Raw genomic sequence first — 18,542 nt, forward strand, 5'->3', positions numbered from 1 at the left:
CTCTCTCTCTCCCCCCACCGTACGGACGCTTGTACCGCCAACTAATTAAACAGCCATCGTTATCATCATCAACCTTCAACAGGCTCCAGTCGCGCTCTCCACCTTTGTCCATCCAGGTACATTTCTTCCTTCTCAACTTGGTGTATTATTTTTATTTACAATAAACTTAGAACAAGCACACATGCAAAGTGGACACGTGCTTAGGATCAGCAATCACTGAGCTACTGGGTTCAAGTGTTTGCGAAATGGATAGCTTCTTCCCACAAACTCTTCTGTCAAGTGACTTGCCTTCCTATATCTGGGAGATGTAACATATTTGTACATACTGTACATGTGGCAAGAATAAGGAATACTCAAATTATATTGCTATTAATGAGCAAGAGAATCATATGTTAGGCTAGTTACATTTCTTCTAAACTATGTAAGTTGAGCGATGTTAATTTTTGTGCATATGGTCATATAGGGAGCGAGTTATTACTAAAACTAAACCTCATAAATATTGTACACTCAGACTCTCAAACATAGCAAGACAGACTGTAGGTCCACTCATCCTACGTGATTGTGATTACAGTTAATTGAGGAGATATCAAACGGTGGATAGCGACCCTGGTCTAGAGATCAGGAATAACAGTCTAGAGGATTTGTCACACTAACCATGCGTCACCTCGGGGTTTTTTGTTCTTTAAACTATTTGCTTTACTTCGCACCGACACAGATAGGTCTTATGGCAACGATGGAATAGGAGAGGCCTAGGAGTGGGAAGTGGCCGTGGCCTTATTAAGGTACAGCTCCTGGTGTAAAAATGGGAAACCACGAAAAACCATCTTCAGGGCTGTCAACATTGGGGTTCTAACCCACTTTCTCCTGGATGCAAGCTCACAGCTGCGCGACCCTAACCACATGGCCAACTCGCCAGGTGTGTCACCTCGTAATCTGCAGGTCCTCGGGGCTGAGCAGTGGTCGGTAGGTAGGCCAAGGCCCATTAGGGCTGTAGTTTGGTTTGGTTTAGCAGTGTTTGTAAGATTATACATATTTCATCGCTGTGATGTTTAACCTAATTGATGATGGTTTTAATTTGTTCCTGCATTTTCAGTTTTCTTGTATTGTACTTCTTTCTCTCTCTCTCTCTCTCTCTCTCTCTCTCTCTCTCTCTCTCTCTCTCTCTCTCTTGGTCCCTCCAAAAACAGAGAATGAAGGTTCCACTGCATCAATTTTAACAAGTTAGGCATATTGCACAGGCCAAGTTTACAAGCCTTACAGTAAAACTACCAGTACATGAGAAATATCACTCGTACCAGCAGAACGAGCAGCAAGTTTATTAGACTTTATTGCAAAGAGTGAATGTAGTTGCCGTGAGTTAATTAGCAATTAGCTAGCTAACACGCCCATTATAACTGAGGCTTAAGAGTATGCCTAGTAACAGTCTAAACTGGTACACTTCTCATTTTTGTCTTTTTCTTCCTCCATATCTCAATCCTATTCACTTCCTGACTCATATACTTGTGTTTCATTAAGTAGAGCCAGGTTTCATTATTTGCATAAATTGTTCCCATGTACTAATTCACAAATTGCAAGTAAATTAGTTAAATTGTCTTTATTTCGATAAATAGAGGTAATATCATACATGGCTTACTGCTCTCACTTCATGCTTATGACTCGCAAAAAAAATTTAAAAACATTCAACATTAATTACATTTCTTGCTCAACAACACATTAAAAACTATGTACAAAAATGTTAAGTCACCAATGGTTAGCATGCTTGTGGCTGTCATAATGCTGCATTACATAAGCTCATGACCACAGCTGTCAGAGAAAATGACTAGCAGAGTAAATGTTAGCTAACTATTGCAATTATCGTAAGGGGGAGGATGAAAGTGATGTTAAACTGCTAAGGCTACTGGGTCCTGAATTCATGTTCAGTTTGTCAATTTCATCGTCTGCTTGGTTGTTCTTCAGTTCCTGCAGCGTGTAGGCAAATTTTGACCACTCATCATGACGGGGTTGAGCCAGTTGCTGCAAAATAGAAAAATACAAATGCAATGTGAATACATGAATTTACTATATAGTCATTGCGCCTAGAAAAAATGCTATGTGATATATTTCAACTTAGAACTTTGATCAGAAAGGTTCTGTCATTTAAAGTTCAGTATTGCATGAACTATATCAATGAATTTTCGTTCCAAGTGATAAATGTGCTGCAGGTCAGTATTTCTCCCACAACATTCTCAAATAACAGTATTTCGAGGCACAACAACAATATGCATCAATGAACAAAGAATGACAAAGTAAATCACTGCAGTAGATTATCGACATGAACAAATTTGTGGTGCTAATGTTTACCTGACAATAGTGCTTTCTAAGATATTCTCTTTACTCGCATATCAAACCTCATTTTCCCCACTTTTTTTTATAGTCACAAAAAGTAGGGGGAAGGGTTTAACATGCAAGAATCTCCAGTTTTGTGTGAACAAAATTTTTAAGCCTTCATAATGGTAAATGATGAATACATGCCGTATTTATTTGCGTAATGGACGCCACTGAATACTGGATGCATTCTGATGTTCTCCTTAAAATTTTGAACGAAAATTCCCACTTAATGTATTCATTTCATTTCCTCCTTGCTAATATTTAAAATCTTAACATGGGATGGACTGCAGAACGCAATACAACTAGTTGATGGTCATGTCTCAGAAGAAGTCTCGATTATGAAAGGAGTTCGCCAAGGCTGTATAATTTCACCCATGTTTTTCAACATCTATTCAAAAAAAAAGATTTTTAGAGATGCTCTTTACAGAAAGACTCAAGGAGGTGTGGTTAGTGGTATCATCATAAACATCATAAATAACATCAGGTATGCCACTGACATCCTGGAGGCCCCAGGTTCAACTCCAGGGCAGGTCAGGGATTTTTACCTGCATCTGAGGGCTGGTTCGAGGACCACTCAGCCTATATGACTGTGAGATAGCGGCCCCGGTCTAGAAGGCCAAGAATAACGGCCGAGAGGACCCATCGTGCTGACCACACGATGCCTCATAATCTGTAAGCCTTTAGGCTGAGCAGCGGCTGCCTGGTAGGCCAGGGTCCTTCGTGGCTGTTGTGCCATGGGGTTTAGTTTGGAGGATGTCGATGACATTATGCTACTTACAACCAATCCCCAGGATCTACAGGAACTGTTTAATGCTGTCACTGAAGCCAGCAGCGCCATCGGCTTGAGGCTTAAAGAAGACCAGGTGGATGGTTATAAGCAGGAAAGAAGATGGCATTCGAGGTAGTCTCACAGCAGCAAAGGACCAGATCGCAATAGCGGCAACATTTAAATACCTGGGATGTCACATCAATGATGACTGGGACCTTGATCATGAGATCTGATGCAGAATTGAGCAGGCCAAAACTTCTTTTCAGAGACTTAGAAAACTTTTGACAAGCCGTGAACTTTCCATTACACTACAGACAATACTACTCCAGTGCTACGTTTTCAGCATTCTGTTATACGACGTTGAGGCATGGACACTAACTGAGACCATGTGCAAGAAGTTGCAAGCATATGAAATGTGGATGTACTGAAGGATGCTGAAGATACCTTGGACAGCTAAAATTACCAATATAGAAGTTTTGCACCGTATGAACAAAGAACCAGAAATTCTCATTACCATCAAGAGAAGGAAGCTATAATACTTTGGTCATATGATGCAGAACAGTAAATACCACCTTCTGCAAGTAATACTCCACGGGAAAATGAATGGAAAACGTGATACGGAAAGAAGTAGGACATCGTTGCTCCGCAACTTGAGCCAGTGGTTTGGGGTGACAAAGCCTACTCTGTTTAGAACAGCTGTGAGCAAACAACAGATCATGCTACCGATCGCCAACGTTCTGCGAGGACATGGCACATGAAGAAGGAAGAATAAAACTAGTAAACTGAGATGACAAAGGCAACAAAATCAAACAACCATCCTTTCGTGTAATCTCTAAGTGGATCATACGTGCATGGGTACCAATCACACCCAATGTCGTGGAAAAAAGTTTTAAGAAAACAGGAATTTCTTCCATTCAGAATGGACTTAAGACTATCTACTCTGGGAAGATGAGGATTCGGACCTGCCATGAGACTACAAAAGCAGTGGCAATAGCGACGATCCCACTGACTGATCTGAAGCACACTTGCACAAAAGGAAGAAGAAACTAATTGTTCATACAGTAAAATCTAATATGATGTTTGAGTCATCAGTCCATAGACTAGTGATGGGATATTAGAATCATTTTACTGAATTGATTCATTTGATTCCATTACCGAATCGATGCAGTGATCCGATTCACGGCACATTAGAGTCACCGTTCCTATTGCGTATGTGTACTGATAAGATAGCAGCAACAACATTCAATGCTTGCTGCTGACGTCTGGTCTTCATTCTATGAACTGCTTTCCTACGCGTCATCTAGGTTTCAGATACAGGTTTCTCCTGCAGTCACCTCTTTGCATCAAATTTTGATGTTACAAAGCCTTTCCCCCCACAGTGACAACTCCATTAAATAACTATACAGAATTAGATGAAAAAATATATGTACACAAAATCATCATTGATCTGCATTTAGAGCCGTCACCAAGGTGAGAGATTCCCTGTCAATTGTTTGCCTAGTCTTTTCTTAAATTAACTCAAAGGACATGGAAATTTCATTTGTATTCATGGTAAGTACATAATGCAAACCAAATAAGTTAAAAATTGAAATGCTGGAAAAAGTAGGTACTTGTGCAGTACTATACATGCTCATTATATTACAGTACAAAACTTACGTAGTTGATACTAAGAAGAAGAAGTGACATAACTCAAATTTTATACACTAAATTATGGTTTTCCCACAGTTCTCTGCAAGTCACAACTCTATTATATACACAGAATTAGATGTAAAAATACCTGTGTTCACAATAAGTAGCCAACATATTAAATATAAATCAAGTAAGTTGCTTTACCTCGCACTATCACAGACAGAATTTATGGCGACGATGGGCTAGGAGAGGAAAGGAAGAGACCATGGCCTTACTTAAGGTACAACACCAGCATTTGCCTGGTGTGAAAATGGGAAACCACGGAAAACTGTCTTAACGGCTGCCGACGGTAGGATTCAAACCCACCATCCCCCAAATGCAACATAGTGTCCACAGAAATGTTCTCTCAAATTTCACTGACTTTCCCTGACCTATAAAAAAAATTCCCTGACTCATGAAAACTGAGTGACAAGTTAATTTGCTGAACAGCATGTTTTAGAAAGAACAAAAAAAAATTCCAGTCGACACCATCCCCATCGCTGGCCTAATTCTCTCTACACTTCTTTTTTCCTATTATTTATGGAAAAACAATTACACTGATGGCACTTCACATATAAACAAATATTTTAATGGTAACATGCAGCTTTATCTTATAATTTACAACGAACAACGTACTATTTGATGTGGATTTAAAGGACTCTTGAGATCAAAATCAATTAAGCTGTGTTTGTAATGCAGATGAATATAACGAATTCCAATTAGTCTAGGTCTATATGCAAAGCAGTTTACAAATTTGAAGATCAGTCAGAAAAGACAGGAATGAAAGAAGAAAAGTTTGCACTTCTCGAAAAGATTACTGTTTCATTTTAGCACGTCGAGCAGGGCTATCTTTAAAAAAGATTGCATGGAGACCTGAAAAAATTAAAAAGGTGCCTGTCAATTTTGTAGATCCCAGTTTTCATAGCTCCATTCACTGTATGCTAACTGTATATGCCTATATCAAGAAGAGATTTGCACTTGGTGTTTAGCACTTGCAAATGATTTTCTAGTATTTGGTCTATGCATTGAGACTCTTAAAATATTTCCTAGAGGTAAGGAGAGTCCATGTATAAACTCATTAAGAAAGCTCTTCCTAGCTTGTAAGGTCTGAATTTTACATCCTCCTTACTTCTGCCATCGTTAGTTACTTCCTTTAAGACTTCATTTCTAATCTAATATTACCTGCATCTCCTGATTTAATTCAACTGCACTCCATTACTTTTGTTTTGGACTTACTGATGCTGCTTTTTGTTTAAAGGGGCCTAACGTCTAGGTCATCGGCGCCTAATAGAACGAAATGTAACGACAATTTAAAAGTCCAAAATCATCCACTGATCAGAATTCAAAATGTGATGATGAAGAATGCATGGATGAATGTGAATTTAAGGCAATCAGTGGATCCGACCAGCTATGCTCCACCTTCCTAGAAACTATCTGAAAACAAAAGTACTACTGACCAAGGGACTGCTAAATCACATTCTTGAAATGTGATGCTTAATGTCTAAAGAGGTCCAAAATCCAGGTCAATGGCCCCTCATAATGCTACTTATCGCTAATAAAGTAGAACTATGGTATTTGTCATGTAGTGGTACTAATCAAAAGTAGCGTAGACTCACGGTGCTCCACACATTACAGTACTACTCAAAAGTACCATACGTTGCACAGGTAACGCAGACCTATGGTGTTTCTCACATAATGGCGCCACTCATATGCAACGCAAACCAATGGTGTTCCTCACATAGGTGTACTGATCATGGGTGCTGGTATTCCCATAGTGTTCCTCACATAGTGGGTACTAATCACAGGCAACGTAAACCCATAGTGTCGCTCATATAGTGGTAGTGATCACAGGTACTGTAAACCCACAGTAAAGCCACTCTCTGCTGCTACTAATCACAAACCTGTTGTGCACCTAACATAGTGGTACTACTCGCAAGTAGTTTCATGGTTCTAATACAATCATCCCTTGGTCGCCCCTTTTAGTTGCCTCTTATAACACAAAGGGGATATTGTGGGGGTATTTGTCTGCATCCCACACCCGCAGGGAGTGTTTTGGACTTCTTTATTTTCATCTTGTACTCCTTACCGAAGACTCCATCCATACCATCCAGCAATTTCTCCAAATCTCCTGTAGTCCCAGATAAAATATCATTAGCAAATCTCAGGATTTTGATTTCTCCCCTTGAATTGTGATTCCCTTTCCAAAATTCTCTTAAATTTCCTTTATCGCCTTATCTATATAAACACTGAAAAGAAGGGGGACAAACTGCAGCCTTGTCTCACTCCTTTCTGGATTGCTGCTGCTTTTTCAAACCTCTCGATATCTATCACTGCAGACTGATTTTTATACAGTGTAGAAAATTCTTCGTTCTTGGTATCTCATCCAGATCACCTTTAAAAACTCAAATAGCTTGGTCCAATCAACATTATTAAATGCCTTCTCTTGATCTACAAATAACATGTACATGGGCTTGTCCTTAATTCTATCCTCTAAGATCAGACATAAAGTCAGGATTGCTTCACGCGTTCCTACATTTCTTCTGAAGCCAAACTGATCTTCTCCCAACTCCGTTTCAACTAGTCTTTCCATTCTTCTGTAAATAGTGTTAAAATTTGCAGGCATGAGATACTAAACGAGTGGTAGTTTTCACTCCTGTCAGCACTGGCTTTTTTGGGAATAGGTATAACAACATTCTGCCAAAAATTGCATGGCACTTCTGTCTCATACATCTTACACACTAATTGCGATAACCTCGCCATGCTGGTTTCCCTTAAGGCAGTCAGTAATGCTAAGGGAATATCATTAATTGCAGGTGCCTTGTTCCTATTTAGGTCTCTCACAGCTCTGTTGAATTGTTACCCCAAAACAGAGTCTCGCATTTCATCAGCATCAACAGCCTCCTCTTGTTCCAGAACCATATCATCTACGTCTTTACCTTGATACAACTGTTGGATATGTTCCTGCCATCTTTCTGCTTTGTCTTCTTTCCCTAGAAGTGGGGTTCTATCTGAGCTCTTAATATTCATAGACCTCGATTTCCTTTCTCCAAAAGTTTCCTTATTTAGTATTAAAAACATTTTTTGTCCGTATTGACTCAAGATTTTACAATGCTTGGTAAAGCTAAAGGTTCCACCTATTCAATACTGGACAAAGCGGAGGCAGGATAGGTTTTTCTCCAGGTACTCCGGTTTTCCCTGCCATCTTTTATTCCAGCAACACACTCCATTATCATTTCGTAGCATTTATCAGTCATTAATATCACCTTGGGAGTGGCGACCCCATTGTAATAACAGCCTATATCTGGTTCATTCATTCCATCCCTGACCCAGTCAATGACTGGAAAGCAGGGTGTACGTTTTCATTTTTTCATTCCAACAAGGGGAGGAGGACAAATATGATTCTGACAAAAGCAGCAGTGAAGGCGATGCAAATGACTACTTAGAAGAAAATATGGAAATGAATGTGCTGCCAATAACCTCATACAGTGATGCTTTCAGCTTAATAAGCAAGCGAAAGAATTCTATTATAAACAAAACTATGAAAAAAAGGTGTAAATCTGACACAGGATTAAACTGCACACTATTAAAAATATCACTGCTAAACTGAAAGGACAAAAAAAAAAAACGAACATAAAGGATTTTTTCAAGTGTTAATATCAAAGTCTCGTATGTTGTTCTTAATTTTAACAAGGTGAATGGTAATAGTGTACAGTGTGCTCAACAGAGGTTTCAACAGAAGTGTTTTTGTACAGTACAGTATATTCAACAGTACTATATAAGATTGGCGAGAGTTTTTAACGCATACAATACATGGGTTAGTGTGTTCCAACTTGTGTTTTATGGTACCAGTTTCATACCATCTCTCAAGCGGACACTTCTTCATAACGGACAATTTTTTGGTCCCGAAGGTGGCCGTTATAGAGAGGTTTTACTGTACAGAATATCTATAGCATGAGGCGTAAATACGTACAGTTATAATTACATTAATTACATTATTTGTTTGAAAGGATCAGCCACTTCCCTGACCATCTGGGCTGCCACAAGGGTACAGTTTATACAAATCCTAAAATTAAACATTTAAAGAAAGTGCCCAGGCAGAGCCAGGCACTACAACTAGAATTTTATAAAAGTCACTTTGTATTACAACCAAATATTTCATATTTTAGGCAGTTGCCACATGGAGACATTGAAACACAGTGAAGCCTTGAACTCCACACTGCACGGTGCAGCTATGATGTGGCACTTAGTCATGTGATCAGTCAGCTGCAGCACTGCAGAAATGAGCTGATACAAAACTGTTTAAAAGTGTTAGCACACATTTTGTGCAAATAAAATAAAGATCTAAACACCACAACTATTTTGTCTGTTGATTTGAAGATGTCATATGTCCCTTTTCCTGCTTTTTAACCACGCCAACCTAACCTATAACTGTAGGTGAAATGTTCACGTACTGTACCCTCTCCAATTTATGAAGATTAAAATTAGGAAAAAAGAAAAAAAAAAAAGATGGGGATGTTAAAGACAAGTAAATATAGTAGTTATGGTAGTTGCATATGCTAGCACTTCTCTCACTACAATTCCTCAATGCATCTCCATCTGACAATTTACTACATCCTCGCTTAGAAATAACTGATGCCAGAAAAGTGAGAAGTGTACCAAGAGAAAGGGCATTCAGTGAGTGGTGTAACTTGCAGCAGAAAGAAAGAGGTGTATGTTTATACAATTAATACAGTCCTGCCAACTCCTGGAATCAAGACCATCAAGGCTTGTCATGTAGTGAATGGTGTGAGGCAATTAAGATGACAGCAAACATTTCAGCAGTCAGATCAGTACCAGGAAGATCTCTGAACGATTCCCTTCGTAGGCACTGCCTCAAGGAGATTGAAACTCTTGCACATGTTCTGGGATCTTGCCCTCATGGTGAACTTTTAAGGAATACAAGTCATAACATCCACTCGTCAATTGCGACAACGCTGAAAGACCATAGTTTCCAGGTATTTGAAGAGGTTCATGGCTTAGCAGACAACGGAAGCTACAGAAGGATCAACATCATTGCCTTCAAAGATAAGAGAGGTTACGTCATCAACCCCACTGTTTGCTTTGAAAGCCATAAGTCACAGCCCTCAGATGTCAATCTCGAGAAGAGGAATATTTACATACCAATAATTCCTTACTACGGGGAGAAATACCAGCTAGAGGAAATCTACATAGTGGGTCTGCTGATTCGAGAGAGGGGAACAAATCCAGTTTTAGCCACCAATTTTTGGAAGCAGATGCCTCTGCCAATTACAACATTAGTGGAGATTGCCATTATAGCCTTAAGGGGTTCATTGATAATTCCAAGAAACCATTGTTACAACTACGTTACCATCAAAATTTCTCAAGAATATTGATGATGATGCTTGTTGTTTAAAGGGGCCTAACATCTAAGGTCACCGGCCCCCTCAAGAATATTTATTTATTTTCTATAAATGAATATAAAAATATACTTTGTTGCAAGGTAGTCTCTATATGAGAGGAAGTATTTCATAAAATATGAGGATTTTTTTTTTCACCATGAAAAGACCACGTACTTTTATTTGCAACTTTCAGTTTCCATTTTTGGTTGTGAAATATGTAATCATGTTAGATAGCACATTACATTCCCTGGCTGCTAACTTCACTCCTTATTTGTCTGCAAAAGATATTGCTTTTTTTTTTTTTTTTTGCTAGGGGCTTTACGTTGCTCCGACACAGATAGGTCTTATGGCGATGATGGGATAGGAAAGGCCTAGGAGTTGGAAGGAAGCGGCCGTGGCCTTAATTAAGGTACAGCCCCAGCATTTGCCTGGTGTGAAAATGGGAAACCACGGAAAACCACATTCAGGGCTGCCGATAGTGGGATTCGAACCTACTATCTCCCGGATGCAAGCTCACAGCCGCGCGCCTCAACGCGCACGGCCAACTCGCCCGGTGATATTGCTTTTAATTTGAAAGCTGGGGTGAAGCAACATTCCTTCTTCTTCATGTTACTTACCTCCGATATTTACAACAACGACAAAAAGCCTCTTAGCAGCAGGCTACTGCACAAAACACAGTTCACAATGAACATATATAGTACTGTCGTCGATTCATTAAAATGTGAACAGTTTTGCACTGTTACTGTGGGACTAAAAAGACTCAACTACAAAGCAGAATCCTCCTTTTTCTTTTACAAATTGAGGGCGGGGGTGTCGAGGTTGTCTTATATAGAAGCTTTCATCATCATTTTCTAACTCCAATTTCCCAGGTGTGGTGTACAAACACTCACCATCATCTCTCCTGTATTCTATTTGAGGACATCTTCCCAATAAAGACCTCTGTTGCACATCTGATTTTACTCTCTGTATACATCATTTCCTTGGCCTCCCCCTGGGTATTTTTCCTTTGAAAGTAAGGTCAAATTATTTTCTGGCATTCTTCATTCTCAAAATATGCCCATACCAGATAAGTCTGAACTCCCCCCCCACTAGTAATTGAGACCTCAATGCGGGGTGGTTACATTCCAATTCACTTCATTCCTAGTTTTGTCCTTCCTAGTAGGTTTGATTCATAGTTCTAAGAAATCTCATTTCTGTTGCCTGATTTCTGCTATAGTCATTGTTTCATTCAGTATAGGCCTCTAAACCATATGTGATGATGATTCTTGTTTAAAAGGGCCTAAAAACCATATGTGAGAATTTCTATGAAGTAGGAGTGGTACATGGCTGTTTTTGCTTTTTGTGGTATTTTGCAGTACCAAAGTAGGTTTCTGATTTGACTGTAAAAGTTTGATCCTTTCTGTGTCCTATCAAGTATTTCCTGCTTGACAGTGTTGTAGTTCAAGATTGTGCCTTTGAATACTTGAAGTGAGAAACCGATTCTAATCTGGTTCCTTCAAGGAAGTTTGAGTTTGTTCCTTCCCTGCTGATAGTCATTTCTAGTCTTTGTTTTACTCACCTTCAACTCAAAATTATTGAACATATTGTTCTATTCAGTCATTTTCTTCTGTTCTTCAGTTTCTGTTTCTCCACATTACATTACTTCGAGCCAGTGGAACAAAACCTTACTGCTGCTTTGAAGATGCTCTCAGATTCATCATCATAAGTCATGTAACTCACTGCTGAGCGTTGTGACCCCATTTGACTTCACACAATATTCTGGATTAAGCGGCGCCAACTTTGACGATGTTCAGCTTCTCTTAAAGCCTGCTGAAGAGTTAGACTGGTGGTATGCAGAACTTGATCAATCCACCTACTCAATGTCCTTCCTCGTGATCTTCTGCTGAAAACTTTGCCTTCCATGATACATTTCTCCAGATTTTCACTATTACGTCTTACAATATGTCAGAAGAATTGGATGATTCTCTTTATGACGTGAGAGGAGAGAAGTTTGGAGGTATTCAGTTCTTGAACAATAGATGCATTAGTTCTTCTTTCTGTCCAAGGTACACGGAGCATTCTTCTCCAAAACCACATCCAGGTCTCTGAACCATAAAGGAAGACAAAGAACCATAAAGGAAGACAAAGAACACAAGAGAATCAACTAGCCTAATCTTTGTACTGTTTGTGATTGCTCTGCTCTGCCGTACTTATGTGAGTTTGCTCATCGTAACGCACCCTAAGGTGATACGCCTCCTAATCTCCTTGTCAGAACTTCCAGTATCACAGATGGTCGACCCAAGGTATATAAAGTCATTTACCATTTCCAATTCCCTTAATCGACTTGTCAGCTGGATCTGTGCCGCTCTGTCAATTATCATTAGTTTGGGCTTGCTAGGGATGAACTCTAGCCCATATTCTGAACTTGCATCTTTTACCCTTGCTAGTATTTCTGCAAGTTCATCTTCCCCGCTGGCAAGGAGAGTGGTGTCATCAACAAAGCGCAAGTCAAAATATTTTCTGGCATTCTTCATTCTCAAAATATGCCCATACCAGGTAAGTCTGGACTTTTTTTTTCCCAAACTAGTAGTTGAGACCTCTACGTTTGATTCATAGTTCTAAGGAATCTCATTTCTGTTGCCTGATTTCTCCTATAGTCATTGTTTCAAACAGTATCTGCCTCTAAACCATATGTGATGATGATTCTTGTTTAAAAGGGCCTAAGAACCATATGTGAGAATTTTTTTTTTTTTTTGCTAGTTTCTTTACGTCGCACCGACACAGATAGGTCTTATGGAGACGATGGAACAGGGAAGGGCTAGGAGTGTGAAGGAAGCGGCCGTGGCCTTACTTAAGGTACAGCCCCAGCATTTGCCTGGTGTGAAAATGGGAAACCACGGAAAACCATCTTCAGGGCTGCCGACAGTGGGGTTCGAACCTACTGTCTCCCGAATACTGGATACTGGCCGCACTTAAGCGACTGCAGCTATCGAGTGAGAATTTCTATGAAGTAGGAGTGGTACATGGCTGTTTTTGCTTTTTGTGGTATTTTGCAGTACCAGAGTAGGTTTCTGATTTGACTGTAAAAGTTTGATCCTTTCTATGCCCTACCAAGTATTTCCTGCTTGACAGTGTTGTCGTTCAGGACTGTGCCTCCGAATACTTGAAGTGAGAAACCGATTCCAATCTGGTTCCTTCAAGAAAGTTTGAGGAAAATCACTTCAAGCCAAACCCATCGAAAACAAATATGTATGCCTTTCATTTAACCCTACACTGGGTGCGCTGGTGAATTTCGTTCACCAACCTGTGTATTTCATCTGTAGTTTTTAGTTCCTAAGTGTTACAGCCGTCGTGCTGTTAGTACCTTCCGGCGAAGTCTTATCAATACTCTCAGTGTAGCGGTATCTATCCAGGAAATTGTACGTGTTACGCTATTCGACCTTGAATTGCACATGCAGTCATTTGGTGAACTTTCTTCACCAGGCGTCCGGAAATGTTAAGTAAAATTGTACCTTAAACGTTCTTGGAATTTCATTACTTTAAAATGTAGACTATAGAGGAAACAAAAGTAACTACCTATTTTTATTGTAGGGCGAAGTTTGTGAAGGCTGAAGACATAAAAACGCTGTTACAGGAATTATCTGATGAGGAGGAAGGATCTGAGGGAGCTGAAGTTTGTGATTTTTCTGATGGTGAAGATGAAGTGGTAAATTATCCAGACATTGATCATGACAGTGAGAGTGAACAAGAAGGTGATGTAGGCATAGTTGGTAGCGATAAACACGATGAATTAGGGAGATTTTCCTTGGGAAAGACGAAACAATGTGGTGCATCTTCAATGGCTACTTCTAGAATTGAAAAATCTTTCCTTTCAACTCATGAATAAGTGGCTGGTTGAACGAGCTAAGACAGGAACACTGCCTCTGGATATCCGAACATTGTTATCCCCATACCATCAGGAAGAAACATTAGAAGAAACAAATTGCCATCGAAGAGACGACGATGCATTCACTGTGAGTGGAAACAAAACCAAGTCTCCACAATGAAATGTAATCAGTGTCATAACTTTGTGTGTAAAGCACACTCTAAAAATGCATTAGATGTGTAAGCTGTGAGAATAATGATAATGATTAATGAAGATTGTTAGAAGTGTTTCGTTTTAAGTTCTCATGAGTTAAGTATTCATCTCTTTCAAGTTTATTTTCAGTCTTCTACCCATGAACATTTTTACCCTTTAATATTATATGCATGTACTGTCACTTGTAATTTGTGTCATAATTATTATCTCTAAGGATTATAAAACACACAAAGAGTAACATTATCAGTCGTGTAAGAGTTAGTACTTGTTAACCAGTTGCTAAGACTATAAGAAAATGAATGGTGAACGAAATTCACCACGCGCCCGGCAATGTAACATTTATAGGCTAGGCTTTAGGGTTAAAGAACAAAGAAGCCTCACGGAAGCTATGTGTGATTTGGAAAGGAATGAAACTGGAACACAGCAATACCCTAGTTTACCTTGGTGTTACCCTGGATCGTTCGCTGACATTGAACACACACTGCACCAAACTCAAGGCAAAAGTTTCATCACGAAACTGCCTACTACATAAGGTAACTTGTTCTGGATGGGGTGCCCATCCCCAGACAGTTTGGACAACTGCCCTAGCACTCTGCTACTCTGCTGCTGAATATGCTAGTCCCATGTGGTACAAATCAGCTCATGCAAAGAAAGTCTACACTGCCTTGAATGAAACCTGCAGGCTAATCACAGGCTGTTTAAAACAAACACCCACACGTAAGTTGCGTTCACTTGCAGGTATAGCCCCATCTGATATTAGAAGTGAGGTGGCCGCTAATATCGAGAGACAAAAGGTTTGCAGCATCTCAGCCCATCCCCTTCATGAACATCAGCCACCACCAACTCGATTGAAGTCCAGGAAGAGTTTTCTACAGTCTTCTGCTTCACTTCATTCTGACCCAAAAAAGGCCACGATTAATCTATGGAAACAAAGGTAACAAAATAATCCGGAATGTGTTGAAACTGAAGAAAAAAGTTGCCACCTGGTCACGAAGAGGGATGGTGTATATGGAAGTACTTAAACAGGCTGCGGACTGGCGTTGCAAGATCTAAGGACAATCTTATGAAATGGGGCATCGAGCATGGTGGGGACTCACTGTGTGAATGTGGATGGGAACAGACTTCTAGTCATCTCTTGGACTGTCGTCTATGCCCAGATTCATGTACAGGATTGGAACTGGCATTGGCTGCAAACAATGCCATCAATGTAGCCAAATACTGGTCACAACTTGTGTAAATATTGTATATATAGTGTAGATATTTTCATGTAATACTTCCATGTGTTATACTTCATATGCAAAATTTTCGAGTGATTCATTTATAACTATATACAGTATAAGTCCGCTATAGCGAGTACGGCATATAACGAGAACTCCGTTATAGCGACATTTTTCTGTCCCTTCAAAATTCCTATATTAAACTGTGTATCGTCCTTTGGTTACAGCGAGAACCCTATCACTGGTGCATCCGTTATTACGAGCGATTAAGCGCGTGCGATTTCTTCCGTTACCGATATTTATGCACCCCAGCAATGATATTGTATGCGATCGATTACCTTCGGCATCGTTTCCGCGCTATGTGTACTAGCAATTTCTCTCGTCGACATTCGAAGACAATGTCGGAGTCGATTAGTAATATCCGTCGACAGCTGTTCCGTAAAGAAAATTCGAAATGAAAGAGAACATATTTTCGTAATAAATGCGTAAATAACGTGTCTGATAACGGTTGTTAACTCGTTAAAAACTAAGGCTGACTAAACGACTGCTTAATTTTGAGGCGACATACTGCAATTAAGAATGGGATACACCTCGAGATGTGGCAGAGTGCTTAATTGATTTCAGAGGTTAGTTTATATTTTGTCGCGTCTGGTTAAATTATGGAAAGACTATTATTAAAAATGTATAGCGAGAAAGGTATAATTTCTCTACTGGCGCTTGAATTGTGTTTTCGTCGTATGTATAATACGGTTAAGTTAGGATACGTGACACTGTTTGAATAAGAAAACTGAAACGTTTGGAACAAAATGCGATCGATCATCTTCAGTACGGTATAGTTTTCTCACTTTGTGCATTTGCGAGCTCTCTCGTTGACATTCAAAGGCGATGTTGGAGTTGATTAGTAATACCCATCTACTGCTGTTCTCTAAAGAAAATTCGAAATGAAAGAGGATAACACGTTTTCGTATTAAATGCGTAAATAACGTGGCCGATAGCAGTTAACTAGTTAAAAATAAAGACTGAAGTAAACGATATCTTCATTTTAATGTTATATACGGAAATTAAGTAAGAATGTGATACACCTCAAGATATGGCAGAGTACATCACTGATTTCAGATGATATTTCATATCTCCGCGCGTCTAGTTACGGCTATTTACATGTTAATTTTTCGCAAGGAGGTTATTTCTTTACATGCGTTTCAGGTATGTTTTCATGATAGGCTACATAATATAAGGTTAGGTTAGGTGACGCTGTTTGAAGAAGAAAGCTGAGGTGTTTGCCAGAGAAATCTCTGGAGTGATACCGTATTTCTCCGAATCCAAGACTTTTCTTTTTCTCTCAGAATCTCATGCGAAAACTCAAGGGTTGTTGCATTCGCGGCCTAACAGTAAGTTAATGGATACCACTGGCAACTACCGCGGTAACCACGCTGCTTTTCACACGCGCATAGAACTCGTTGAGAATAAACGACCACCTCTTTACGACAACCGGTTGTACAGTGTCTGTGTGTTTCTCAAATCTGCAGAACGGCATCAAAACATGCGACCCTTCGAATTCTTAGAAAAGCCATGGGTACTCAGTGGCAGAGTCGTAACGCATCTGTTGTAGTTGATGCTTAGTAAAATTAAGTTTTATAGACAGCAGGAATATTTTCGTGATGGATAGTCGTATTGTAAAGATATGTGGAAAAGGTATTGCCGGCAAATTTTTCAACGGGTTCTAGTCGATATTATGCCAATTTTAAGTTAATGTTTATTAAACATTCGGAAATGTAGAATAATTGTACAGCCACAAGAAAATACGGCATAGGCCTAATTAAAGCCAATATTTGGCGTTAGCGTGAAGACAAAGAGCTAAAAAATGCGTACTGTACAAAAAATGCATTCAGTGGTCCGCAACAAGGAAGCTTTAAAGAAGTCGAAGATTAAATTGTGAGGTATGCGCACGAAAAATGCAAGGGCGGAATGGCCATAGCGTGGCGCAATAAACTCGTTCGTTGACTTTCAACGTTCGCGATCAGGCCTATACATCGCTACCCGTTGAATTTGGCCGAACTTGACAAACAAGACGTGCATGTAGCGGTAGCCGGTTATATCTGACGCTGCGTAAAAGTAACAGTTTTATAGACAGCAAGAATAATTTCCTGATGGATTGTTGTATTGTAGAGAATAGGTATTGCCGGAAAATTTTCAATGAGTTCTCTTTGGTATTATGATGCCAATGTTAAGTTAATGGTCCTTAAACCCGCGGAAATAAAGAATAATTGTGCAGACGCCAAAAAAAAAAGAAAAAATGCAGCGTTACAAAATTCGGCGTCTAAAAATAGTCTAAAAATGCGTAGGCCTACTGTATAACAAGGCATTCGTATGATTTTACAAACTTCTTCTTGAGCCTGATTTAAATTTTTTGAAGGAAAAAGTGGGGTTCATCTTGAATTCGGAGAAATACGGTACTATATTTTTTTCAGAATGAAATTAATCACACACTTTCACGTAGTATAGGATTACGAAAAATAACAAACAAGTAAGCCATAGTGTGGATATCATCTGCGGAAACGCAAGTTTTAAATAAACTGATTGCCGTTTCATACAGACTTTAAAGTGCATGAAGGGTTTTCCGACTTTTATACAAAAATCGGATACAACGACAATCCGTTATAGCGAGTAAATTTTTCGCTGTTATGAATTCTCGCTATAACGGACTTCTACTGTACGATTAATTTTTTAATGTATATTTTTCATATTCAGTCTCTCTCTTTCTTGTATATATTGGTACCTCTGACACAAATAAATAATTCTCAACAATGTCAGCTTTCTCCATGACAACACAAGACCCCAAGCAACAGAAGAAGCTGTACAGTGCTGGAGGGCGGGAAGTATTGGAACACCCACCATACTTACTGTCAGACCTGTCTCTATGTGATTTTGATCTCGTACCCAAAGTGAAAGAACCAATGCGTGGGAGACTGTTTGGAAAGAGAGGACATCGCAAAATTCATACATTACAAGTAACTATTCTCATTTTGGTTCCGGATTGAAGCTGACGTATGTCTCAAATCTTATTA

The 18,542-nt window shown here is 39.4% G+C and overlaps 1 protein-coding gene across 9 annotated transcripts in view; it reads right to left on the bottom strand.

Annotated features, from left to right (window-relative positions):
* Positions 1–1,579: 1,579 nt before the first annotated feature.
* Positions 1,580–18,542, bottom strand: part of sw (short wing) — a 207,023-nt gene continuing 190,060 nt past the window's right edge. For all 9 annotated transcript variants that reach the window (XM_067137238.2, XM_067137237.2, XM_067137242.2 and 6 more), the window contains one exon: positions 1,580–2,013. In XM_067137238.2, coding sequence (XP_066993339.1) covers positions 1,852–2,013 — 162 coding nt within the window. In that variant the 3' untranslated portion in view covers positions 1,580–1,851. The remainder of the gene's footprint in view (positions 2,014–18,542) is intronic.

The sequence above is a fragment of the Anabrus simplex genome, chromosome 1 (genome assembly GCF_040414725.1).
Source record: "Anabrus simplex isolate iqAnaSimp1 chromosome 1, ASM4041472v1, whole genome shotgun sequence".
NCBI classification, from domain to species: Eukaryota; Metazoa; Arthropoda; class Insecta; order Orthoptera; family Tettigoniidae; genus Anabrus; species Anabrus simplex.